Source organism: Typopeltis vanoorti, chromosome 6 (assembly GCF_054136105.1).
Source record: "Typopeltis vanoorti isolate ZY-2024b chromosome 6, IOZ_Tvanoo_1.0, whole genome shotgun sequence".
Classification (NCBI taxonomy): domain Eukaryota; kingdom Metazoa; phylum Arthropoda; class Arachnida; order Uropygi; family Thelyphonidae; genus Typopeltis; species Typopeltis vanoorti.
In genome coordinates, this window is record NC_143554.1 from 63,539,349 (window position 1) to 63,567,179 (window position 27,831).

The window sequence follows — 27,831 nt, forward strand, 5'->3', positions numbered from 1 at the left end:
TTATGGCCTCTGCAATGTGGGTACAAAGATACCATCTACTTTGTTTCACTTATTTCTTTTATTCTATATAAATTCATATTTCTCTACCATACAAGTTTTCTGCTTATTTCTATATTTAATTTGCCATCTTTACTTAATGTAAGTTGGTCGATTGGTAGAACCTCTGCTACTAATGGCTTATGCAGAAAGTTAAGCAAGTTTCAGCGTGATTAGTAGTTGGAAGGGGACAAGCATTCGATGCTTTGGCATGTTGGCACACTCTCCCTCGATGAATCTTTGGACCCCCTGGAGGTGTCACATAATAATAATAATTATAATTATTATTACTACTACTACTACACCCTCTATGGAGTCATCAGACTCACCGTGGGAGGTTCATTCAACTGACAACATATTTATCATGTCGAATCTTAAAATCCTTAACACTCCTTGCATTAACAACACATTCTGCTGATGGGTTCCATTCTCTGACAATTCTCTAGGTAAAAATTTACTCCTCACATCCCTCTTCAGCACACACTCTTACATAACTTCCAGGGATGACTTCTGGTTTTGATCTCTCCCCCCTTCTACAATTTTTTATAATCCCCTCCAGATTAATCTGATAAAATCCTCTTACTAACTTAAATGTCTATCATAGTACCTCTTTTCCTCCTATCCACCAAACTCTGTAATCCACATCTCTTCAGCTCTCTCCATAGCCAGCATTCCAAAGTCTTAACATTATCTTAGTCACCTGCCTCTGGACCCACTCCAATGTCTCCACATCACATTGAAAACCAGGTGACCAAATTTGAGTCCGAGTGTGGTCTGAGCAGCCCTTTATACAGTGGCACAGCCACTTCCTTATCCCTACATGTTAGAGTATACTTATCATAGCAGCACTATGATGTGCAGCCGTATTCTGTTCCTTAATCTCTCCAACACCTTGACCACAACTTCAGTTATATCAACTGAAGTTGTGGTCAAGTTGACCACATAGTTGGTCAACTTGACCACATAGTTGGTCATAGTTGGACACTTCTATCCTAGAACCATGCTTGTGAAGTAGCACTGTTTTGTCTTCTTTCCACTCCTTAGGAACCCTACCCACTGCAAGACTTTCATTAAATAACCAGGTCAAGGGAATAGCTAACTGTGGTGCACATTCCTTAAGAATGCATGGTGATATGTCATCCATTCCCACAGTCTTATTAACATCTAACTCAACCAACATCTGATGCATCTTTAATTCTTTCACTTCTAATTCTTCGAATACTTATTTCCTTTCTATATATTGCGCATCATCATTTACCCCAGTATGATATATGCTGATAAAGTGCTCATTCAATAATTCCACTATATCCTTTGTAGCTATTATTCTGCTTCCATGACTATCCACCAGTGTTAACCTGCCATAATTATTCTTTCTTTTGCTTGTCATATAGCAGAATAATTCCCTTGAGTTAACCTTGGCATGACTGGCCAATCTCCTCTCATACTGCACCTTTTCTTTTTTTACCATGTCGTCACCTTTCTAGCCTGCATCTGATCATGGATCTGATCATCACCATCTGTCGTGTACCTCCTCCACAACATTTTCTTTTTCAGAACAGCTTCCTTGAGTTCACTGTTGATTCATTTCACTTCTACTCTATTTATCCTCTTAATCCTTGGTATGCAGTTATACATTGCTTTTGTCAGATGCTGCCTTGTGAGTTCCATGCATTGTCAACATCTTTTCCACTTGGTTCATCTACACAACATACTGATGCTAACTGAATATAAAGCTTCCTAGAACCACCTGCTTTATACTTCCACAAATATCCATTTTTGGCAGTAACCTTTTTTTGTTTCATCACTTCCCAAATAAGTACCTCATTATCACTCTCACCAACCAGCGACAGTGTTAACACTTCATTAACAACTACTTCTTGTGAATTTATCACCAAATCCAAAACATTAAAGCCTCTGGTTGTTTCAATCACATGCTGCTTTAGATACTTATCTCTCAGAAATTCCACAAACTTACTCTCCTTGTTTCCATACACTATCTTTTCCTTCCATTCTATATTCTTGTAATTAAAGTCTCCCATCAGGATCACCTTCTTTTTGCATGCCGAGCAAATTTGCATAAACAATTCACAATCGATATTCTCTGCATTCCTTAGCCTGTAACAGCATCTTATCAGATATATTAACCTGTTTATTTCAACTTCACAGCACACAGATTCAAAATCTGTGCATGCACCATCAACTTCCACACTTAGCAGACACAATTCCTCTGCAATCATTAACAGCACCCCCCCCCCCACACACACACACCCTCTCCTCTTTTCACATTTCTATCCTTCTGGAAAATTACATATCCTTCTATTTCTGTTCCCGACATCACATCCTCCTCAGACAACCAAGTTTCACTTATTCCAGTTATCATTGGGCATACTGACTCAATCAGTGCAACAAACTCAGCTCTCTATTTTTTTTTCGAATAATCCTTACTTACATTTGTGTACAAACATAACTATCCTTGTGTGAAGCAATTCTACCAGCACCAACGTCATCCTCTCTTCTAGCTGCTATTTCACACCTCTCTCTTTGGTCTGATCACTCCCATTTCCCTAATCCTGACTGATTTCCATTCTTACGTGTCATCCACATCTTTATTCATTCCATTCTTCTGCTACTGCAACCACATCTTCAACCTCGTATCTGTCTTCCTCTTGACCCGTATTAGTCCACAAATTCTCAATAGGTCTTTATAAACTACATTCCACAACCCTAATATCTTTAACGCTCCCTTTTGCACTCTCTCTCTCTACTGTATCAGTATCACTAAAACCAGGTGACTCTTGCTCTCTCTCGACTGAATCTGTGTCACCAATGAAACCAAATGATCAGACCTGTGCACAATAGTCCAAGTGAGGTTATGTCAAGACCTTGTAAAGAGACAAAATGACTTCCTTTTCCTTGCATGTTAAGGTTTGTTTCCCTTGCAGTTATCTTCTAAGTTGTATTTGCAATCTTTACTGTGTGAAACTTTCCTGTCAACTAAAGCTTCAAGATCCTAGTGTAAACAGTTGCTTCTATCATAAGCCCACCAGCATAATATGATATTAGATATCTCATTAGACCAAAGTGTATGACTTTACATTTACTAACATTGAACTGGTAGCAATTTTCACAAGCTCACAGTTTCTGTCTATTCAAATCATTCTGCAAGTACTGCATATTAGCTTCATTCCTGATTACACTACCTATCTTTGTATCACAGATGAATATCACCTGCTAAATCTTGCAGATTCATGTCCCAATATGCCCTTTTGATGTGTTTCACTTAGTTGTCCTCTTATCCACACTAATATTTTAAAATCCAGTTCCATATGCTTCATTTATGCAACAGTTTCCTTGTTGTGTCCTGTCAAATACCTTAGCAAAATTTGAAAGTATGTCCTCTTGTCTAACTCAGTGGCAACATTATAAGACGTGAGCAAGTTTCTGAAACGTGATCTTCTCGAACCCATGCTGTTCCTTGCAAAGTATAGATTCTCTGTCAATCCATTTCTGTATACAAGCTCTTACTAACTTTTCCAAAAATCTTCACTACCACTCCTGGAATACTGATAGGTCAAGAGTTGGGCACATCTTTGTACCACCTTGTGGAATGGGCTTATCATACATTTTTCCACTCCTATGGAATTTTCCATGTTCTGACATTCAAATTATATAGCCTGGTCAACGTAACAGCATGTTCAGCTGAACAGTTTTTTAAGCATCCTTCCTGATATCGCATCAGTCCCTATTGCAAAATTCTTATTTAGTTTGTGCAACAGTTCTAGTACCTCCTCCTCATACATATATCTATCTGTACATACAGTATATACATATACAGGACTCAACAAATATGCATCTCTACTTTCCCACGGTGAATAGCTTTTGTCAGCTGGCAAGTAATGGAAGGTTAAACATAATAGAACATTTTTTATTTATTAAAAATAACTTTCTAAACAGAATCTTTTTTTTTTTAAAAAAAAAAAATTCAAGAAAACACTGAAGAATATGTATAATATAAAGGTCATTCTAGTAATAAATAATATTTTCTAAAACATTGGGTTGTTATATTATTCTTTCTGTTCTTATTATTTATTGAACTTTCCCTCTTGGAGTGGTTCTCACACAGAAATGTTCTCGAAACACTATACAACACTAAACCCCAGTTGACTTAATAGAACATTTCATTTAAAAAAAAAAAAGGGAGTCTTGGATGAGTACTTTTTTTCATATCAAGTAGGATTTTGCAGAATTTGTTGAGCCCTGTACATATATATATCTTGTTATATCACATAAGACCAGATAGAAAACTGACAATTTGTTCTTTCTCTTTCTGAATGACTGGAAACAAAAACAGATCCCAACTAATATAAAAATACATAGTGCACTTTTCTGTTTAATATTTATTTTATGGCATGTCATCCTGTGTGTTTATTGCTTTACTCCCGAATATATACTTGCCACTAATAGGTGGTATTTACACTTTTTACATTTGTTTAATATGTTAAAAAAAATCAAAATCACAATAATATGGATGTCATGGTGTCATGTTAAGTAGACACTCACTGCATGTCCATATTAAAAAGTAATTGAGAATTTAAAAATTAAAAAGGCAATTGTTTTTAAACTCTTAACTGTTTCTAATAAAATTTGTTTTTCTTGTTTGTAGGACAAGGTGTTATAATGGATAGATGCATATACAGTGACTTTGTTTTTCTTGAAGCAATGTTTAAATTTGGTTATATCAGCAGAGAAGGTGAGCTAATGATATTCATCCTGCTAGAATGCATTATTATATAAATGTTATATATAAAAATTTGTCCATGTTATGAAATTGATATTTGAAAGGAATCTGTAATCATAACAAATTTAAAACATACAGAGAACACATTTATTTGTTCTTATTCTTGATGGAAGGCCAGCAGTGATAATGGTAATGTGAACTCCACTAATTGCCTATTTCCTACTTTTTTTTGCCTAATTTACTAATTTGTAATGCTGTCACCAAATGTGTTTAAGGTCAGTTTTATGCTTGTTATAGATCTGAAACACCCAGAGGGAAATCATTCCTACAAAGATGCTCAATGCCAACTAACTCAGCTGAAAGAAATTAAATAAAAAATAAAAAATATTTTATGCACTTGTCTATTGCATGTATAAGTTGGCATGTATACACTTTCACCAATAGCTTAACCTCTCACTTTTCCATTTTCTAATATTGTTTTTTTTGTGTGTGTTTTCCATCATCATCTGTTCCTTTATATGTACTCTCAAGAGTCTGTGTGTATGTGTGTGTTTTTAAGAATTCTATAACAATACTACTTAAGTTTCCATTATTACTAATGTCATCTCACCAATTTTCCTCCAAATTATCTATCACTTGTTATCACTCCTATATTATCAGATCTTATATTTCTGCCTTCTAGGAGATTTCTAACTGTATCAATCCAACGAGATCTTGGTCTTCCTCTGTGTCTTTTTTCTTGCCATCTTTACATCAGACATGTATGAGGTGGTATCAAAATGTCTTTTTAACTAGGTTTGTAATGCGCCAACAGATGCACACACAATCACAGGGAGCACCTACCTTCATAAGTCAGTGTGCCAAAAGACATCGTCCTGTGTACATTGGGATCCCGCTGTGCAACTGATGCTATTCTGACCACCTGGGTTACCACATCCATGATTTCATCATGGACAGCAAGTTAGAACAAAGAGCAAACGTGAAATTTGAGGATCATTACTGGTGACGAAACTTGGGTGTACGGGTACGACCCTGAGACGAAGCAACGGTCTTCACAGTAGAAGAGCCCATCATCTCCATGACCGAAAAAGGCGAGGCAGGTCCGCAGCTCGACCAAGTGCATGCTCATCGTCTTTTTCGACATTCGCGGCATTGTGCATCGAGAATTCATCCTCAGGAACAGACTGTCAATAGCGAGTTCTGTTGCCAGGTTTTAAGGCGTCTGAGGGAGGACATTCGGCAAAAGTGACCAGATCTGTGGTGCGCGAAAAACTGAATTCTCCACGACGACGACAATGCACCCTGTCACCGAGCTCTCCTCACACGAGTTTCTTGCCAGAAACGACATGATTTCACTTCTGCACCCATCTTACTTGCCAGATTTGGTTCCTACAGACTTCGCCCTCTTCCCAAAGATGAAGATCCAGCTCAAAGGTCACTGTTTTGACACTATTGCAGAGATCCAGCATGAATCGCAGAAGGTGCTTGACATGCTTCAAAAAGAAGACTTCCAGGACACATTCCAGAAGTGGCAAGAATGCTGGGAGCATTGTATTGATATGCAAGGGGACTATTTTGAAGGTGATAGTGTGTAAATGTAGATAAATAAAGTAATTTCTTGTAAACAGAGCTAGTCTCAAAACTTTTTGATACCACCTCGTATTGGATACTTTTCCTCTCCCATTTTAAATGGCTATACCACTTTAGATTAGCTCTGCTCACACATTCTTGAATGCTAACAATGTCAAGTTCCATCCTAAGATCTTCATTTTTCATATGATTTTAATATTTACCCCTCCGCCATTTTTTTTTTTTTTTTTTTTTTTTTGAAAAACATATGTAGTCTCCAGTCTTTGATCAACTGTTTTATTTCTAACCCATCTCAGATCCCTAAGTTAAAATTGGTTTGAACACACACCATCATGTATACTGCTAGTTTAGTGGTTTGGGCTAATTTCTCTCTTATTCTCATTTAAATTTATGAGGGTGTGCTGTAAAGTTGTGATTATTTCCATGAAGGAATTGAATTAACTTACACATTATTCTACTTATTCCCAACGAAGTGTTATACACTTGTTACAATGCTGCTGCATCATTTATAGTCCTTTGAGAAAAAAAGTCTTTCCTTTGTTGCACAGACCATTCCTCAGCTGTAGATATGACTTCATCATCTGTGTTTAATTTTGTTCCTTTCAAGTGTTTCTTTAAATTTGGAAATAATCAAATGGGGCTAGGTCCACTGAATAGGGTGGGTGAGGCAGACATTGAAAGCTCAAGTTGTGCATTGTCTGTTGGATTTCATGAAGCGTGAGCAGGTGTGCTGTCCTTCAAAAGCAACACAGGACAGCATTGTTTTCCTGTGTCACTTTTGCGCAGTTTCTCATACCGTTTTTCCATCAGTACCTCCTTCAATTCCTCCAGAGCTGTTGAATAAACTGCTGCTGTAATGGTTTCATCTTTTTTGAATTACACTATCCATATACCAGAAGACAATGGCAAGAACCTTCCCTGCTGATTTTTGTTTTTGGAACTTCTTTGGTCATGGAGAACCTTTGTATCTCCACTCCATTGACTGTTGTTTGGTCTCTGAGTTATAGTGATGAAACTATGTTTCATCAACAGTCACAATAGCAGCCAAAAAACCTTGAAATGATAGCACGCGTTCTCTGTTTTGGTTGGCATTCAAACGTTTGAGGACCCACTTCACATAGAGCTTCTGCATGTTTAGCTGTTGGCAGATAATGACCCCAATTCGTTCCCATAGATATCCTCTGAGTCTTTGCAATGTTTTGGCTGGTATTGTCTGTCATCAAGGAACATGGCATGCACTTCATCGATGTTTTCAGGTGTAATCACTGTGGAAGCTCTTCCTGACCTGGGGACATCTGTTGTCTCAGGATTCTCAGTTTGAAACTTAGCCACCCATCTGGTAACTAACTGTTGGATATTCTGGGGTGCAGTCCCATTAAGTCTCACACAGAATTTGGTGAATCTCAGTTGCAGATTTTTCCTTGTAGCACGAAAAACTCGATGACATTCTGCACCTCTCTGTTTTTGAATTTCTTCAAAACCTCCAACATGTCTTCTTATATATCCTAAAAGAAAAAGAATAAATTATTACAATTTGATGAAACATGGGGGTTAAAAGGTTTAAGATATGTTCTTTCTTTTGGTTATATCAGTTGCTTTAATATTATTTTTGTTCTATGTGTTTATCAGAACTTTTCAGCCCACCTTTGCATTCATCTGGCTCCCCATCATGCCAGTTTTGATTATTCTATTGTCTGTTTCCATATATAAAATCCATCTTCACTAAATATCTAAAATGTTTTACTTGTCCTATATGTTCTCCATTTTGAATGCATTTGAAGTTTTCCATGTTTCTGCATGTCTTTTCATACTTTTGGTCTTTTTCCTGCTGTTTTTTTAATTTCAAATTACATCTACATTCAGTTTACTTAAAGAATCCTGGAGACTTGCACTGGAATTTTTAAGGTGTACAGCATTAGGGGTAATCCCAAAGAGTTCTTCCACTATGTGGCAAGTAAAAGGAAGAATGACTTCGAAAGGATAACTTTAGTGGGTTCACTCACATTCACTCACATCACTCACTAACCTAGTCACTTTAGTGACTAGGTTAGTGAGTGATGTAAAAATGCTCTCTACATTGATAGATTGAGAGCTTGTGGATGACAGAGGTTGGTTGATAGGCGGAGAAGAGGGGGATATGATAGAAACATTTAAATTACTAAAAGGTTTTTATAAGATTGGTGCAGTGCAGGGGAAATGTTGCAGCTGTGTTGATAGTGATGGAAGAACAAGAGGTCATCCCTAGAAATTAAAGAAAAGTGTGGTTAACAAGGGTGTGAGAATGAGATTTTTCGCCTGGAGGGTAGTGAATGAGTGGAATTCATTGCCTGACTCAGTTGTGAGTTCTTCGTCTATAAATGACTTCAAGAAGAGATATGATAGATATTGCTTTACTAGTTTGGGTCTCCCACGATGAGTCTACTGGCTCCATGGAGATACCCATAATAATAATAATAATCTGTACAAAATAAAGAGCTAAGTTTGATATATATATCCAATTCTGATATTATCAGATTTAATGCCCCTTTCTTTCATAATATGATCCATATAGATGATGATGAAGAGTAGAAATAGTGTGCTGTTCTCTCACACCTGATTTTATATCTAACCACCTTCTTGTACTTCCTTCAATTCTAACTGCTGACTTACAATTTAAATGTAGATTATACATTGCTCTGTATCATATTACAGAAGAAGAAACTTCGAGAAGAAGAAGTTGGGTTTAGGCCAACAGAGATTGTCAGGATAAGATTTTCATTTTAAGATGAAAAGCTGTCCAGTACATTTGTCCTATACAGCTGATGTTCTGGACAGCTTTTCATTTTAAAATGAAAATCTGATCCTGACAAACTCTGTTGGCCTAAACCCAATTACTTCTTCTTGAAGTTTCTCTTCCACAATTTTTCTTAGCGTCTTTTCAAGTATGCTTGCATAAATCTTACCTGAACACTTAGGTGGAGAAATTCTTCTAGAATTTTCACATTCGGTTTTATTTGCTTTTTATGAGAGCTCTGCTCTAATCATCTTGAAATTCTGGCCAGGCATTCTGAATTATGCAGTGGCTAACCAGCTGCCTTTCAACATTTCAGGCATTTTGATATATATCAAAATGCCTGCCTGGTTGGCCGAGTGGTTAGTGTATCTGCTCTCCAGCCAAAAGGCTGTTGGTTCGAATCCTGCCATGGGTATGGATGTTTGTGACCGTCTGTGAAAATGCTAGTGGTGGCGGTGGCCGGTAGATGGTGTTGGTGGATTGAGTAGTAGAGACAGAGAACTGTAGAGTAGGTGCTCTCCCTTGATGAGTCTTTGGACTCCCTGGAGGTGTCATGTAATAATAATAATAATATATATACACCATATATGTCGGCGTATAGGACGACCGGCATATAAGATAAGGCCTAAATTTTAGGCTTTTTTAGGTTTTAAGCTTATGTCGGTTGTATACGACAACCCCCAATTTCTTTTTTCTTGTATTAATGCAACGTTAAGTATTGTTGTTATATCCGTTATTTTTTTGCATAGCATAGATTTAGTATTTACCGAATTACCCTAATTAAAAGTGATTAGCTCCAATTTTAATTAATTATTAATTTTGCATTTTTTTTTAATTTTACGATTATTAAAATTGTTATCATTTAAAATCATGGAACCTGCAACAAAACAAAAAGTGTGAAGCTCGATTTAAAATAAGGGTAATTGAAATGGCAGAGCAAACTATTAATCGTGCTGCTGCAAGAAAGTTTGACATAACTGAGAAGATGGTAAGAGAATGGAGGAAGAAAGAAGATATTTTTAAAAAATTGCCAAAGAAAAATGTGCGATGAGAATGGGAATCACACGATAGTCACAACTGGAAAATCACATTGCAGAATGGATATTCGAACAAAGGCAGAATGGTTATCTTTCTTTTAAGGTTACACAGTGATCAGCATTCGTATTTACAAATTTAGGCACACAAAACACACTCATTGAAATGATTATTTTATTTATTATTAATAAAATAACACTTGATGTTTCGATCCCTGTATTGGGTCATAATCAGAAAGATACATGTGTATAGGAAACCAAGCTACATGCTCTTGCACTCTATAAAGGTAAATTAAATCTACGCTGTTAATTAATCTTTTTCTTAGCCTGACCACTAGTGATAATAAAAAATAAAGTTAAATATATATATATACAGGGTGTTCGGGATAAATTTGACAGTTTCGTAAGGAAAAAGAAAATCTTCTTTGTATCTATTAAATTTAATGAATTGACAAAAAAACATTACAGGCAGAGTTAATTACAATACTATCAACAAGATTTACTCAAAATAACCACCATTAGCATCGATCACAGCTTCAATTCTGCTTCGGAACCTCGAACAAGCTGATGCTACAGTCTCCCTGGGAAGGGCCGCAAAAACTGTTTTAATTTTATCCATTAACTGGGCTTTTGTATTACTGGAAGTGCGATTGGTGTCTTTTTCAACTGCGCCCCATACAAAATAATCCATGGGGTTAAGGTCTGGGGAGTTTGGAGGCCAAACATTTGGACTGGTGAAGTCGTAGAAATTTTCAGACAACCATTTTTGACTTTTCCCAGAGGTGTGGCAAGGGGCCGAATCCTGCTGCCATACATACGGCCTACCATTGGCTACCCTTGTTATCCAGGGCTTGACTACAGTTAGCAACTCCACGAACAAAGCCCGAATTCCAATGCCAGGGTTCTTCAACACCTGTTCCTGCAGATTTGCGAGGAATTCTGCTGTACGAACGCAATCAGATCGTCTGCTAGGGATCTTTCTTCTTGCTACATCCTCGTAGTCACCATTGCAAGTCTCTAGTTCATGCCTGATTGTTTTTACTGTATTCAGGGAGCATTGGGCAGCAGTCGTAATATCCTTATTTTGATGGCGGGCACGAATCATCATGATACAAGTTATTCTCTTCCATGATTCAGGTGGGTTCCAGCTATCCATCCTTTTTGACATCTTGTATATGAATGAAGAAGGGTCCAAACTTTTAAATGAAGAGAAGTGTGTGTTAATACATGTAACTTACGGAAAAATATAATTAATTATAAATATGTCAAATTTATCCCGAACACCCTGTATATATATATAATTAATAAATAAAATAAATAAAAAAACTACAATAAACTCTGCTAAAGTCCTCCTGCTAAGATTCTTCTGGATTTGTACAGTTCAGATTGTTATACTACAATTTTCTTCTGGACTTGTACATTTCAAGTTGCTATTGAATGTTAGGAGGGAGAGGGGGGGAACACTTCACCAAGTCTTTTTGTAGTGGAATTTTTCTTTGGCTTGTTCTGGTTGCTATAAAGATTGCAAATGGGTCCTCCACATTCTTGGAATGGTTAGGCCAAGTGGTCAGAAAGACCAGTTTTTCCAAAATGGAGGTATTTAATGTGTCGTTTGTGTTCGTCCTTCCTAGTTGGGATGGTTCACCCTTTTTCCCCTATGTATGGTAGGTTAGGTGTGGAAGAGGATCTTTGGAAGAACTGAGTAGGTGTCTTAATTTTGTTTGGGGTTTAAAGGTGGTTTTGATGTTATTTTTGTGCAGTGTTCTGTCTATTTTTTCAGAAATGCCTCTAACATAAGGTATGGCAATAGCATTCTTGAAATCTTTTTTTGTTTTTACTAGTATCTCTGTGGAGGATCTTGTGAATAGTTTTTTTACTGTATCCATTTTTTATAAATGTATGGTTGATGATCTTGTATTCCTGGTTTAGAGCTTGTTCATTTGAACAAATAGTTTGAGCTCTGTATTTAAGGGTGCTTATGACCTCTACTTTTTGTGTTGGGTGGTGATAAGAATTTTTGTGTATGTACTGGCCTGTGTGTGTGCGGTAGACTGAAGAGGAGAGACAGCCTGAGGGAAAACGTGTGACGAGTGTGTCTAGGAATGGAAGAGTTCTTTTTTCCATTTCAATGGTGATTTGGATACATTTGTGTTGTTTGTTCAGGTGGCTAAAAAATGTATTTAATGCTTCATGGTCGTGGGGCCAAATGGCGAAAATATCGTCGACATAACTGAGCCAAATTTTGAGCTTTAGGCTGGCTGACTCTAGAGCTTGTTGCTCAAAGTCTTCCATATAAAAGTTAGCTGTTGGGGGGAAAAGTGGTGAGCCCGTGGCTGTACCCTCTTTTTGAAGGTAAAAATTGTTTTGCCACACGAAATATCTGGAGCGGAGTACGTGGGCAAAGAGGGCCGTGATGTCGTGTGGAAATATGTTCTGTAGGAGAAAGGACATTGGTGAAAAGGGAATTTATGTCAAAGCTGACTAATAAATCTTGGTCGTTGAGTGTAATGTTTTTAATTTTGTTTATTTATGAAATGTTGTGTATTTTTTATGTAGGAAGGGGACTGACCTACCAATTCCCTGAGTGTGGCCGCTAATTTTTTGGCTAAGTGGTAATTAGGGCTGTCGATTCCTTCAACAATTGGACATAGTGGTGTGTCTGTTTTGTGTATTTTTGACGGGCCATAAATTCTGGGCAAGCGGGCATAATGAGATATTAGTTTTTTTGTTGTTTTTTTGAGCCATGTATTAACGGATTTAATTAATTCAGTTGTTTTCTTTTTGATGCGTTTCGTGGGGTTGTAGTTTACCATTTGGTAGGTGTTGTGGTCCGATACCAAACGTTAATTTTTTCTATGTAAGTTGTCCGATCTAAAACAACAGTGGCATTCCCTGCTTTTGTAATTATAATGTCTTGGTTATTTTTTTTTAAAGGCCAGTTTTTCCCATTTTGTTTAGATTGCTGTTGTTTGAATTTAGTATACAAGATGTGTCCATGCGTATTTTGTCAGCTAGATTTGCGGGGAGGGATCTTAAACCTCTCTCTGATAAATGATGTCAAGTTTGTTTACCGACCTTGGCGCAGTGGCGTAGTTTAGACCTTTCTCAAAGCAGTGAGAGTTCACCTTGGGTGAGATTGTAATTTGATTGGTTGATAACCAGGCTGTGGTCCGATGGTTGGTCGCTCCTAACTTTATTTGTGGGTGATTGGCTGCTCCCAATTAGGAAGGACAAACATAAATGACACATTAAATACCTCCATTTTGGAAAAAACAGCCTTTCTGACCACGCACTCCAAACATACCACAGAATTGATTGGAAAGATACAAAGTCCCTACACCGCACCAAAACCTCATCGAGAGAAAATTTAAAAAAGCATCTGAAATGCTCAAACATAATCCAAATCTGAACAAAAATGATGGCCTAACCATTCCAAGAATGTAGAGGACCCATTTGCAACCTTTATAACAACCAGAACAAGCCAAAGAAAAATCCCACTACAAGAAGACTTCAAGTGGTTTTTTTTTTTGTTTTTTTCTCCTAACATTCAATAGCAACTTGAAATGTACAAGTCGAGAAGAAAATCGTAGTATAACAATCTGAACTATACAAATTCAGAAGAATCTTAGTACATTAGGATTTTAGCAGAGTTTATTGTAGTTTTTTATTTATTTTATTATTTTATTTTAATTTTATTTTTAATTTTTATTTTTTTTTATCACTAGAGGTCAGACTAAGAAAAAGATTAATTAACAGCGTAGATTTAATTTACCTTTATGGAGTGCAAGAGCATGTAGCTTGGTTTCTTATACACATGTATCTTTCTGATTATGACCTCAATACAAGGGTCAAAATGTCAAGTGTTATTTAATTAATAATAAGTAAAATAATAATTTCAACACTTGTGTTTTGTGTCCCTAAATTTGTAAATATGAAGAATGGTTATCTTATTACAAGAAATATGATTAGAGCATATGCACTAAAGTGGTCAAGGGTGAATCCGGATGAAAGTATAGAATTTCAAGCTACTTTTCAGGATGGTGTAAATCGTTTTATGAACAGACAAAATCTGGTAATACGACAAAAAACGAAAATTGCTAAAAAACTACCAGCAGATCTTGACCACAAACTTACCAATTTCCATAAATTTATTATTCAGTTGAGACAAGAACATAAATTTCTATTGTCAAATATTAGAAATAGGGATGACACTCCTATGAGCTTTAAAGATATGATAAGCAATAAAACAGTGGAGTCTAAAGGGTAGTAAGAGTGTGCTAGTTCAAAGTTCATGTCATGAAAAAACAAGGTTTACGGTGTGTTTTCATGTTTGGCTGATGGAACCAAGTTAAAACCAATGATCAACTTCAAACGTAAAACTAAACCTAAGATAAAATTTCCTTCAGGTGTTTTTGTACATTTTCATGAAAAAGGATGGATGGATGAAAATGGTGTGAAATTATGAATAAATAATATGTGGAACATGCAACCAGGCAGTATAATGAAGAAACCCAGTTTATTAGAATGGGATATGTTTTTTCGTAGTCATTTAATTGAGAATGTTAAAAGTCTTCTAGAAAAAATAACAGAAAAATTGCTATTATACCAGGTGGTTTAACTTCTATATTGCAACCACTAGACGTCTGCTTGAACAAACCATTTAAAGATCACATGCGAGAAGGGTGGAATATGTGGATGTTGACTGGTGAAAAAGCATTTACAAACAGTGGATCTATGCATGCTGCATCACTTGATATATTGTGCAATTTTGTGATCAAAGCATGGTATAAAGTAAAAGTAGAGACTGTAATAAAATCATTTAAAAAGTGTGGTATCTCTAATCTTATGGATGGTATGGAAGATGGTCTGTTGTGGGACACTGATGGCGATGAAAACGAAATCAATTCACCGGATTCAAACTGGGATCCATATGACGATCATTTAAACAATGAATCTGAAGAACTATTTTCAACAGATGATTAAGAAAATCAACATGAAAATTTAAGTTAATAATTATTCGTTTTTTAAAACTTACATCTATTGTAATATTTTAAATAAATTTATGTAACAAAAAATGAATCTGATTTGTTTATAAACACTGCCTATTTTCTTATATAACGATGTATTGTTACAACCTAAATGTTCGTTAAAGATATTTTCTTATATAACGATATATTGTAAACTACCTAAATGTTCATCCAAGAAATTAAGTTTCCCTTTTTATACTCGCCGTATAAGGCGACCCATGATTTGAGGAGTTTTCTGTAGTATTTGAGAGTCATCTTATACGCTGACATATACGGTATTATATATGTATTATATATATATATATATATATATATATATATATATATATATATATATATATATTGATACCCCCAGTATTAATACATATTTGTGATTGCATTTCTCATGAATATATTCTACTACTGTTCTATCACTTCTTGTTTCATTTAAGTCTTTCAAAGTAATTACTCCACATATCCATAATATCTTTAGTTTCAATTTTCATGTTACCATTATTATCTTTGATTCCTTTTGCTGTATATTTCCCCTCTATTTCTAAGCTTTTTCAATAGCTATCACTACATGGTCGCTGGTGGATGACAAATGGGTCAGTTTCCTGCAGCGTACTATCAGAAAAAAAAAAAAAGGTTAGATATTAATTATTAGCATATATATTGATAACTTTAGTTATTTTTAGTAACATTTAGTAATTTTAGTCATAGAATTGTTTCGAACTTGCAAAACTCTATAACACCATAAACTCTATAAATCTCGACTGTTCTATCTGTCTACTTGCCTACTTCAAAGTTTGGAGATGTAATCATGATTACTTCCTCATTCTGGTATTTTGCAGAATTACTTTCACTTTTTACCTTTGAACTCTTTCTCTTGTTTACTCAGCTGTGATCAAAACACAAGTAAATAAATATACTGGGTGATTCATGTCAGTTTTGGATGTTAACGGATCTTTTCTTCTCTCCATGATGATTCCTTCGTAACAAAAAAGAAATGTATAGGTGTTAATAAATTCTATAATATTTTGTGTGCTAACTTTTATTTGACATTATAATCTTTTTTTGTTTGTTTGTTTTTGTTTACAAAAACAAACAAAGCTTGAGTAAACAAAAGTTTGCACATGAAATGTCTTCATGACTTCATAAATATCATCATACCAGAGCAACCTCATATAAGTGAACTTTTGTGTACAAGTTTGTTATGAAGATATTTCATGTGCAAATTTGTTCTCTCATACTATTCTCATGCATAGCTGGCCTGGTTGGCCCGAGTGGATAACGTATCCGCTCTCCATCCAAAAGGCTGTGGGTTCGAATCCCACCATGGGCATGGATGTTTGTGATTGTCTGTGCAAATACCAGTGGTGGTCGGCAGTAGATGGTGTTGGTGTAATTGTGGTAAGTTGGATATTGAATGGTGGAGACGGAGTTGTAGAGCAGGTGTCAAATAATAATAATAATAATAGTGTGTAAAATAAGGAATCAAATAAGAAGATAAATTTCTAGTCAGGTATCATTTAATTCAGAATACAGTTTGCATAGGTAAGTCTACTTCCCAGTCCATCCTTATTTATTTAACATCCAAGTGAGAATTGGACATTCAGTCAGATCTGCACAGTCTCCACATTCATTATAGGCAATGCATCTTTTATCCTTAAGGAAATTAATATTTTTCCAATAGAAAAAATATTAATTTTACATAGGTTGTTCTGTTGAACTCCATGAGGCAGAGACTCCTTTCTGGATCCCACAGTGCCTAAATACCTATCATACATCTTCTTGATCACATTCACTGAAAATGCACTTACAACTCCATTGGCAGCTTTTTCTAATCACTCATCATGTCCTTTCTCAGCTACCAGTGATGAATCTTCCCTTCCCATCCCCACTCCTACCCCACATGTTCTCTCCATATGCCATAAGAGCAGCAAAAGCTTGCTTGTAAATGCACTCACAACTTCACTGGCAGCTTTTTCTAATCACTCATCATGTCCTTTCTCAGCTAAATGATGAATCTTCCTTCTGTAAAGTGGAAGAATAACTTCCTTATTTCTACAATTTAGTGTTCTCCTCAAACATGATAAATTAATAACTTTATGAACTGTAGTCTCAGAATTTTATCTTCTGTCATCACCAAATTCTAGCTTTTGACCACTTGCAATAAATTCACGTTGATATAATAAGACTTACAAATCATACAAAGAAAATAAATGAAGATACAGATATAGAAAATGAATATCAAAACATTAAACAAATAGTATGAAGCCATAAGAACAAAACTGTGAAGAAAAAGGAAAGGACTCAGCACCTGGAACCCAGAAATAGAATCTTTAATAAGAAAGAAAAAAGAAATGTACCTTAAATGGTTAAACGACAGATCCATAGGAAATGAAATGGAATATAAAAGAATCAGCGCAATAAAAGAAGAGAAACCAGGAAAATCAGAAGACAAGACTGGGGAAAATTTGTATCAAGATTAGAGCATGACATAAATGGACTTCAACAAAAGAGCTATAAAATCATTAAAAAAAATGAATGAAGAAACAAAGAATAATCTACAATTAGCAGGCCCCTTCCCCAAAAGAATGGACCAATCACTACACCCAGCTTCTAAACAATAATAATCAAATTGAAATAAAACAAGTAATAAGTCAAGAAACAAATGAAGAACCAATACAGTTAAATGACCTAAAGAAAATATTGGAAAAACTAAAAAATAGAAAAGCTACAGGAAAGGATGGAATAAACTCAGAACTATACAAATACAACTCTAAACCGTTTCAATTATGATTAATTAAATTCCTAAACAGAATGTGGGAAGAAGGAAACATCCCACAAGAATTGAAGACAGCAATAGTCATAAACATATTCAAAAAATGAAACAGAGGACTGCAGAAACTACAAAGGAATATCCTCAAGACTTATTTTTTACGGTATTAACAACACCACAAACACTTTTATCAACAAAGATGTTTTATTAACGCTTATATTTCGCTGATTTTCAACTCGGCATCATCGGAGCACAACACACTTGTAAACACGACAGTGAGTGAGTGAACCAATATAATTGCAAAAGACAAAAGATCTAAAGTCCTATTTTTTGGCACCCTCTAAGGAAAAAAAAAAAAAAAAAGCAGTTATCCAGGAGTTTTTCTTAGGATAACCGTCTCCCAAATTTTTGGCAAATTAATGCAGCCATATTTGTTAAGGTTCGGAGAATTCTTCAAAGCCATTGCTGACTCAAAAAATAATCTTTCAGATCTATAACGACTCCTAAATAGCACATTCATTTTCCTCCATCTAATCCTGTGTGAAGGAGTGTCCAAAGCGTGGTCTGCCAGTCCCGACTTGCCATAGTAATAGTAGCGAATGTATCTTTCATGTTCTTCCAGGCGCCAGGCGGGTGTTCACTGATCTTCCTGTTTGCCCATAATAGGCCAAGTCACAGTCACATGGAACTTCATACACTCCTGGGTATGCTAAAGGGTGAAGTTTATCCTTAGGCAAGCGGATCAGAGTTGCCAGCTTCACATGAGGTTTGAAAGTGGTGCGAAGACCATGTTTCAACGGTTTTGAAAGTGGTGCAAAGACCATGTTTCAACAGTTTTGAAAGTGGTGCTTTCGCACCACTTTCAAAATGGCAAAGAAATGGAGCTAGCTGAGGAATTAGATAAGTACCAGATCGACATAATAGAGGTGACTGAAACAAAAAAGACAAAAAATTGTGAGATCTTTCTGAGCAATAAATACAAAATGTTATATTCAGGCAATGACACTCAAGGAAAAGAAGGAATAGCCATAGTATTCAACACAAAATAAGAGGCTAATCTTCTTGAATGGCAGTCAGTCTCAAGTAGAGTAATGTGGGCAAATATGAGAATGGGGAACTGGACAATGAGACTTATTTGTGCTTGTGGTCCCACAGAAGGTTCTACTAAGATAGAAGTGGAGGAATTTTTTGAGGCTTTAGAAAAAGCAACTGACACTATGAAAAAGGAAAAGTTGGTCCTTGTTGGGGATCTAAATAGCAGAGTAGGAAATGATTGTGAAACATACAAAGATATTTTGGGAAAATTTTGAGAAAAGAGCAAAGCTAATAATAATGGCAAATATTTGTTGGATTTCTGCTCAGGACATGGACGGGTTATTACTAACACCATGTTCCAACATAAAAATGTGCACAAATTCACATAGAGAGAAGAGGCTAGGAATAAGAAAAGTCTCATTGAATATGTTATTGTTGATAGTGATGTTTTCTCCCTGGTGCAGGACACCAGAGTGTACAGAGGATTTGAAATTGAAAGTGATCACTATTTAGTCTTGAGCAGGATAAAATTGAATTTCACATTGAAAAGAATAACATGTAAGAAAGTTTAAAAGCAAATAAAAGTTGAGCAGCTCTCAGATGTGAACTGTAGACTAAAAACACAAAGATTATTGAAGAAAAAATGAAAGACTTTGAGAACAGGAATCGAACCTTGGAGATTCAGTAGCAAGCCTTGAAGAAAGCCCAGATTGATTCAGCTAGAGAGGCATGTGGTGAAGTTGTCTGCAAGGATAGAAAAATTAGAACTCCATGGTGGACACAGGAAGTTAAAGAAGTAGTGAAGGAAAAGAAGAAAGCATATCAAAAGTTCCTGGCAAATAAGTCAGCTTTTGCTCTTAGAGAATACAGAGACAAATGCAAGAATGCTAAACACTGTGTAAAACTAGCTAAACAAAAGTCATGGGAGGACTGTGGCAAGAATATAAAAAATAAATATCAAAAAGGTGGCAAAATATTCTGGAAGCTTATGAATGGAGGAAAGAGTGCTGTAAAAGGAGTAAGAGATGATAAAGGTGACATGAAAATGGGAGAAAAAGATATTCTTGAAGTATGGAGTAATTACTTTGAAAAACTGCTAAATGAAACAAGCAATGATGACAGCACAGTGGTAAAAAGCACTGAACAGGCATGCAGTCAGAAATACATATCCATACTTGAAGCCATCAAAGGCTTGAAATGTGGAAAGGCAGCAGGAATAGATAATATTCAACCAGAAATGCTGAAATATGGTGGTATAAGAGTCTTACAGTGGCTGCACTGCATAGTTCAGAAAGCCTAGACAGAGGGATGAATTCCCGATGATTGGAGTAGAGCTCTCATAGTACCCATATATAAAAAGGGAAATAAAACTGAATGTGAGAATTACAGAGGTATTTCCCTACTGAGTGTTCCTGGCAAGATCTATGCAAGTATACTTGAGAAAACAGTTGAGAAGAATTGTGGAAGAACAAGCTGGATTCAGGCCAAATAGAGGCTGTCAGGATTAGCTGTTCACTTTACGACAAATAGTCGAGAAAGCATGGGAATATAACAAAGATCTGTATTTAAGTTTTGTTGATTTGGAAAAGGCATATGACAAGGTGCCAAGAAAGAAACTATTCAATATGCTACAGTTATATGGTGTCTATGGGGCATTATATCAAGCAATACTTAGTCTTTATTTGAGTTGTAAGTCAGCAGTTAGAATTGAAGGAAGTACAGGAAGATGGTTTAATGTTAAATCTGGTGTGAGACAAGGATGTACATTGTCCCCTCTGTTGTTCATTGTCTATATGGATCACATTATGAAGGTGGTATTAACATGATATCAAAATTGGAGATGTTAATGTCAGTTCTTTGCTTTATGCGGATGATGTTATACTTCTAAATAATCTGCTACAAGCCTGCAGAATTCTCTGACTAAATTGAATAACTGTTGTAATAGATATGGTATGAAGGTCAGCAATAAAAAGACAAAAACAATGAAAATAGGCAGAATAATTGAAAATGTCAACTGTGTTGTGAATGGAGAACCTGTGGAACAAGTAAAACATTTCAGCTACTTAGGCACCATTTTTAGTGAAGATGGTAAATTAAATATGGAAATAGACAACAGAATCAGCAAAGCTGGTATGGTGGGAAGTCAATTGAATAAATTCATATGGAATAAGAGAGAAATTAGTCGGAACACTAAATTAGCTGTATACAAGACAGTGTTCAAACCAGTTTTAACTTATGGATCTGAGAACTGGGTCAGAAGTAAAACACTTGACCAAAGACTAGAGACTGCAGATATGAGAGTCCTGAGAAAGATTAGAGGCGTGAACAGGTGGCATCAATGGCAGTATCATATTAAAAATGAGGATATTAGGAAAAACTTGACATTGTCAGCATCCAGGAATGCGTTAGCAAAGCTTATCTCAGGTGGTATGGTCACTTAAGCAGAATGGGTGAAGAAAGATTAGCAAAAGAAGTATTCTCTGCCAGGTTGGCAAGAAAACGACCCAGAGGGAGACCAAGATATAGGTGGATTGATACGGTATAAAGTGCCTTAGACGATAGAAATATAAGATCTGATAATGTTAGAGTCTTGACAAGTAACAGACTGATTTGGAGGAAAATTGTAGATAGGAAGTTAGTAATATGTAATTTTTTTTCATGTAGTACTATCATATCCTGTACACCCCTTGAGGGTACATAGCAGGAATTTGATGATGATGATGTGAAATTAAAAGATGCAATCTAGTCATCCACAACAAAGTAATAGAACAAGTGAACAAATTTAAGTATCTAGGAAATACATAAGCCCCCAATGGAGAAATCGGCATTGCATATAAAAAGCAATAATTCCTAGCAGTCATTGGAACTTTGAACAGACACTTGAGTAAACAAATGTCTTTACTATTATTTTATATAAAACTATATAAAATAATAGCCAAACCAATTCTGAAATATGGCAATGAAACATGGACTTCGGGGCAAACGAGACAAAAGGAAATGGAAGCTGCAGAAATGAAGTTCCTAAGTCCACTCACAGGCTATAAAGGAATAGACAAGATAAGAAATGAAGAAATAAGAAAACAATTATCCATAATTAACATAACAGAAGACATCATAAACTATAGAAAGAACTGGAAAAACCATACAGAAAGAATGAATGAGGATAGATGACCGAATATTGCCTGGAAATATAAACCAAAGGGACAGCAATTAATAGGAAGAGATGGAGGAGATGGGCAGAATGTTCTCAGTCCATTTGTCCATAAAAGCTGTTCAAATCAGTCTGGTGGGATTCTATATTATGTCTCTCATCACTTTCATTATTGAACTCTGGTGTCTCACTCTTGTAGAAAACATGAACAGAATGCTAAAACAAGACTTACTTTTAACAAAGTGGTACTGCCTGTATAGGGTATTCAAGTGGCATCTGTGTGTGTCCTAATTAGATTCTCTAGTATTTTAATGATCCCTCCAGAAATACTGATTAGTTGCATCATCCCTAGTTCTAACCTTTCTAATGGAATTTTTTTGCCTGCATTTTGCTTGTTATGACTCAAGTTGAGCAACCAGGTTAGGCACATTGCTATTTCTTTAATCCATTCTTATATCTCATCTAATCCCAATATGATCACATCAAGCTGTTTCATTTTTAATATCTCTCACTCATGTAGCTCTATTCTTTCATCTACTTCATCCTCAGCATTCAGAGAACTAATGGATCTGTCTGGAATGTATGCCCAACTAAAGTGATTATTTAATAACTCACTATTTCTAGTTCATTCACACTTTCTTACCATCTGCAATCACTAATGTTATTCTTCCATAGTTGTTAAGCCATTTTACTAGCCAACAACAAAGAATTTCCTTAGATTCCTTTAGTGCTCTCAGAACTTCTTTTTGTAGTCACATTCCACTTTCCTCACTGTGCTGGCCTGTAATGCCGTCATAATACAATAATGAGAAGGACACTGACCTGCAGAGATAAAAGGGTTATCATTCCGTTGTATAAGACTCTAATCAGACCACACTTGGACTATTGTTCTCAGATTTGGTCCACAGAAGGGATAAATTAACTGTGGAAAGGGTACAAAGATGGTTTCAGGACTGTACAATATTAGTTATGAGGATCAGCTGAGGGAATGTGGACTGCAGAGTGTGGTGGATAGAAGAAGGAGAGTTGATATGACTGAGACTTTTAAACTGTTGAAAGGTGGCTACAGGGTTGACACTGGGGAGTTCTTTCACTTGGTTGAACAGCGGGAAGGAGTGATGACAAGAGGCCATCCCTGGAAGTTACAAAAGGAAACCGTGAGCAAGAGGGTGAGGAGTGGTTTCTTTGCATGGAGGGTGGTTGAACCATGGAATGCATTGCCTGATGGAATGGTGAGAGCTCGGTCAATGAGTTTAAGGAGTGGTATGATAGACTTTTGCCCACGATGAGTCTTTTGACTCCATGGAGGCCTGGATAATAATAATATATAAGTAGGAAATGCTGTCTTGGTTTTCTTGTAACACTTGAAATATTCTTTTAAATAAACAAAGATTTCTATCCTTCATTGAACTTAAAAAAACTTTCTTGAATTATGAGTGAGATTATTTATTACATATGCTATATTTATAGAAACTTCTTTATTATAGCTCGCACGTATTATTATGATATGAAAGAATACACATGCATGGAACTTATGCGTCCACATTTAATAATATACTTGGATATTCCAGTTGATACTGCTGTTGAAAGAATTAAGAAAAGAAATAGGGTAAGTTTTGAGTTTCTTAATCTTAGACTGTTTTTGATTGAATTTCTAAAATATTTAAAAAAAAATAATTAACTACTTATCAGTTATTGGGAACTGTTTCTAGTCTTATTTATATTTACTTACCGTATTTTCCGGTGTATCAGATGCACTTTTTTTCTTTGAAAATAGGTCTGAAAAACAGGGTTCATCTTATACGCCAATACTCAGTTTTTTATTACTTTCATTTCTGGAAATTTTCTCTGTTCCTAGTTACACGATTTCTTTCTTGCTTCCTTGCAGTGTGTGAGAGCATTCCAGTTACATAGAGTTCAGTGGATGTGCTGTCATCGCCGATCACAGCTGTGTTCGTTTCAACTTTTATTGTTGTTGCGGTTGTTGTGAATGGTGATAAATTTCTGCTGTTAAATTTTCTCTAAATTTCTTGGCAAATTATGGCTGAAAATGTCTGCATTGCTATAATATTGCATACAAGTTACGTGTAATTAAGTATGCTAAAGAACATGGAAATAGGGCTGCAGAGAAGCATTTTGGGCCACCCCGAATTGAGAAAATGATAAGAACCTGGCGGAATCAAGAAGAGGATCTCAAAAAAGTAACTCGCAATAAACATAACCTATGAAGTGGAACTGCAAAATGGGCAGAACTTGATGGAGAACTGAATCCTTGGACCACAGAAAAGCAGGACTTTCAGTGTCTACAAAAATATTATTCATCAAGCGAAAGTGATAGCCACTAACAGTGGGATCGCCAACTTTACTGGATCAACATCATGGTGTTCAAGATTCATGAAGAGAAACCAGCTATGTATGCAGACTAAACAAAAATATCACAAAAAATGCCAGCTGAATATAAAGAAAAAATTACTGAATTTATACCTAGTTAGATTAGGTATTTGTTGAAAGTAGACCTACTTATTACTTTATATTTGTGAAATACTGTAAATTCATTATACTATTCAGTGATAGTTTTTTCCCTAAAAAAATATGTACAAAAAAAGGGGGGTGCATCTTATAATGCCAGCAAATATGGTAATTTCCATCTTTGTAGATTTTTAAAGCTCTTCTCTGTAGACTAGGAATCTGCAAAATTATTCCAAAGAACATAAAACAAAGTTTTATAAAAAAATAATTAAAAGGATTTGTAGAAAACAATAAAGCTCATTCATTTGGAAGCTTACTCTCATTTGGCAGTCTTTCAAACAAATTACTCCAGATATATCTAAAATATCTCCAGTTTCTATTTCACATTTATCATCTTTGAGTTCTTTTCCATTACTTTATCTTCTACTTATCATCTTGATTACTATTGGTTTTATTTAGTTAATTTTAGCCTTAGATATGCATGTACATCGCTCAAATGAAATCACTTTGTAGTATGTTTTTAATTACTTTGAAAGATTTTTTTCAGAACTTAATAAGTACACCTCCGAATAAAAAAAATTAGAATAACTAAAGTAAACGTGTTGAATGATTTGCAATTCTAATTCATTGCATAGAAAATAATTATTACCAAATATGAATCTGAACGCATAAAAATGATATAAATTATAAGAAACTGTTATTTGCAAACATTCACAAAATTGGAATAATTTTTAATATGGTTCAAAATATTAGAATAATGCAAAAATAAATGCACAAAAATTAGTCAAAGGGAAACAACATGATAATTAGTAGTTTGTTACGTCCTCCTTAGCTTTTATGACCATTTGTAAATGGTTGGGCATATCATTTACTAGTGGTTCACAGTCTTTTTTATCAAAACATTCCCATATGGTCTGCAGACTAGAAACAAGTTCATTTTTGTCTTTTGGGGTAACTTCTTGAAGTTTCTTCGTAATTCCCCCACAAATTCTAAATGGGGTTTAAATCTGGTGAGTTTGCCACCCAAGGAATTACATTGATTTGCCTTTTTTGAGCCATCTAGTAGTGGTCTTGGAAGTGTGACAAGAAGCTGAATCTTGCAAAAAAATGAAATCACCATCATTTAAAACTTCCGATGCTGGTAACATAAATGGCTAAAGAATTTCTTGGTATTGACTATTTTGTACACACTACACAGCCTACCTGGAGCCCCTTTTGTTATACAAGCCCATACCATGACAGAGGTTACAAATTTCACTGAATGTTTCATGCATTCTTTATCAAATGCTTCTTGCTTAAGGTGATAAAAAAAATTAATTATTCATCAACTATTTTAAAAATATATTGATGCATAATTAGAATAAGATTTTCCCATATCTTAGAAGTAGTCATTCCAATTTAAGTTTGGACAGTGAAGTAAGGCCTCAGCACTTTCTTTGGATAAACATTCAAATTTATATCAACATCGAAGAAGTGTGTTCTAAGTCAGATTTGTCAGATTTACTTTTGCTAATATAAGATTGGTGTTATTGTATTCTCTTTTCTGCTGAGCATCCAGTTTGTTCAAAATAAGAATGATGACAGTCACAAGAAGCTTGATAGACACCAGAGAGAGAGCTAGATGAGGCCATTTATTTTTGGAAGATAGAAACCATGCTGATGATTTGTTGATAGAAAGAAAAGTAGCCACTAAATTTTAATATCTTTCTGTATGTTGTACTAAACTTTATTTCTTCAAAATTCTTGACATGGATTCTGAAACTATTAATGTATAAGATTGAAGCTCGATGTACTGTTTCCTTGTTATTTGAGTTAGGATTATAGGAAAAAGCTGTTGTGTGGTTTTTTTTGAGCAGCCATTAACCCGGCACTGGTGAGTTGGGAAAATGTAACAAAAGTGGTAAGGTGGAGTCCCACAGACCCACAAATAATGTAGTGTATTATAGAAATCCATATCTTTTTAATCAATATTAGATTACATATTGTTTAAGTGTCCTGTAATTTTACAGAATAAAAACGCAGGCCCACAAAATTAAATTTTTATTACCCAAAAATACTTAATCGATTAAACATTCATTATTTTTACTCTGTTCTTCCTGCTCGTAACTCATCAGGTAAAAAAAAAAGATATCATTCTCAAAATGCCCTCTAAATATTTATGAAAACGTATTTGTTTATAGTTGGTATGTAAAAATATAGAAGGAGCAGTAACAATAATATTTTAGTAGAATATACATGAAAACAACTTACGTTTTGGAAGTAAATATAGTCACACTTTAAAAATAAATAAAGTAAATATAGTCCACCAGACCCCACCTTTGGTAAGGTGGGGTCTGGTGGACCCCCCAGCACACTTTACACCTTTCCACACTAAACTTGCTTGCACGCAACAGCCGTCATCTATGGCGTCGAGTAGTGGGTTATGGGAGGGGAAGCTATACTGAGGCATGACTCACTGCCACACGTTATTAAAAAGTTATAGTCAATTTAAAATCTTTGAGATGTGACACCCTGCCTTACTAACGGCAGGTTAAATTTCATGTATCATTCGATGCTTAAGAATTCCTGTTTTAATAGTTAGGAGTAGAACAAATAGTATGAGAACGTTGCAATAAATTTTTTTATATATATTAGGCTTATGAGATGTATGATAAGCTGATTGCTGTTGAGTGCAGCATCCAGTGTAATCAGGCTTTCATTTCTATAAATTAAAGATGGCAAGAAATTATATTCTTGATTTAATACTATACCCAAGTGTAAGCAAACAATGTTTGCATGCACTTAATGACTTCACATCAATTTCTTAGTATCCCATAATGCATAGCACACATCCTTTTAAACATGTATAATGCAATGCATATGGGAAGGGCCACTACCCGGGGTAAAGGATTAAATCAAGAATCTAATTTCTTGGCATCTTTAATTTATAGTATCAAATGAAAAAAACTCAATTACTTTCACTTCTGTTTAATTAATTACTTCAAATGTTATACTTGGTCTGTTCCCTTGGGGTATCCTCTTAAAACACTGTTCAATACTGATATCATTTTTGTTATCTGCCTCTGCACTCTTTCCAAGATTAATTTATCCCTCCTTCAAATCCTGGGGAACCAACTTGAGCACAATAGTCCAGGTGTGGTCTGATGTCAACTCTTTTATCTCTGCAGGTCAGCATCCTTCTCAGTATTGCAACAATCCTTTGGGTTGCCTTTGC

At 35.4% G+C, this 27,831-nt stretch overlaps 1 protein-coding gene across 1 annotated transcript in view; it reads left to right on the forward strand.

Moving 5' to 3' along the window:
- ND-42 (NADH dehydrogenase (ubiquinone) subunit ND-42) overlaps window positions 1-27,831 on the forward strand; it is a 137,539-nt gene that overhangs the window by 24,267 nt on the left and 85,441 nt on the right. The window contains exons 2-3 of the mRNA XM_090394848.1: window positions 4,700-4,786; window positions 23,636-23,757. Of these exons, the coding sequence (XP_090250974.1) occupies window positions 4,700-4,786; window positions 23,636-23,757 (209 nt within the window). The remainder of the gene's footprint in view (window positions 1-4,699; window positions 4,787-23,635; window positions 23,758-27,831) is intronic.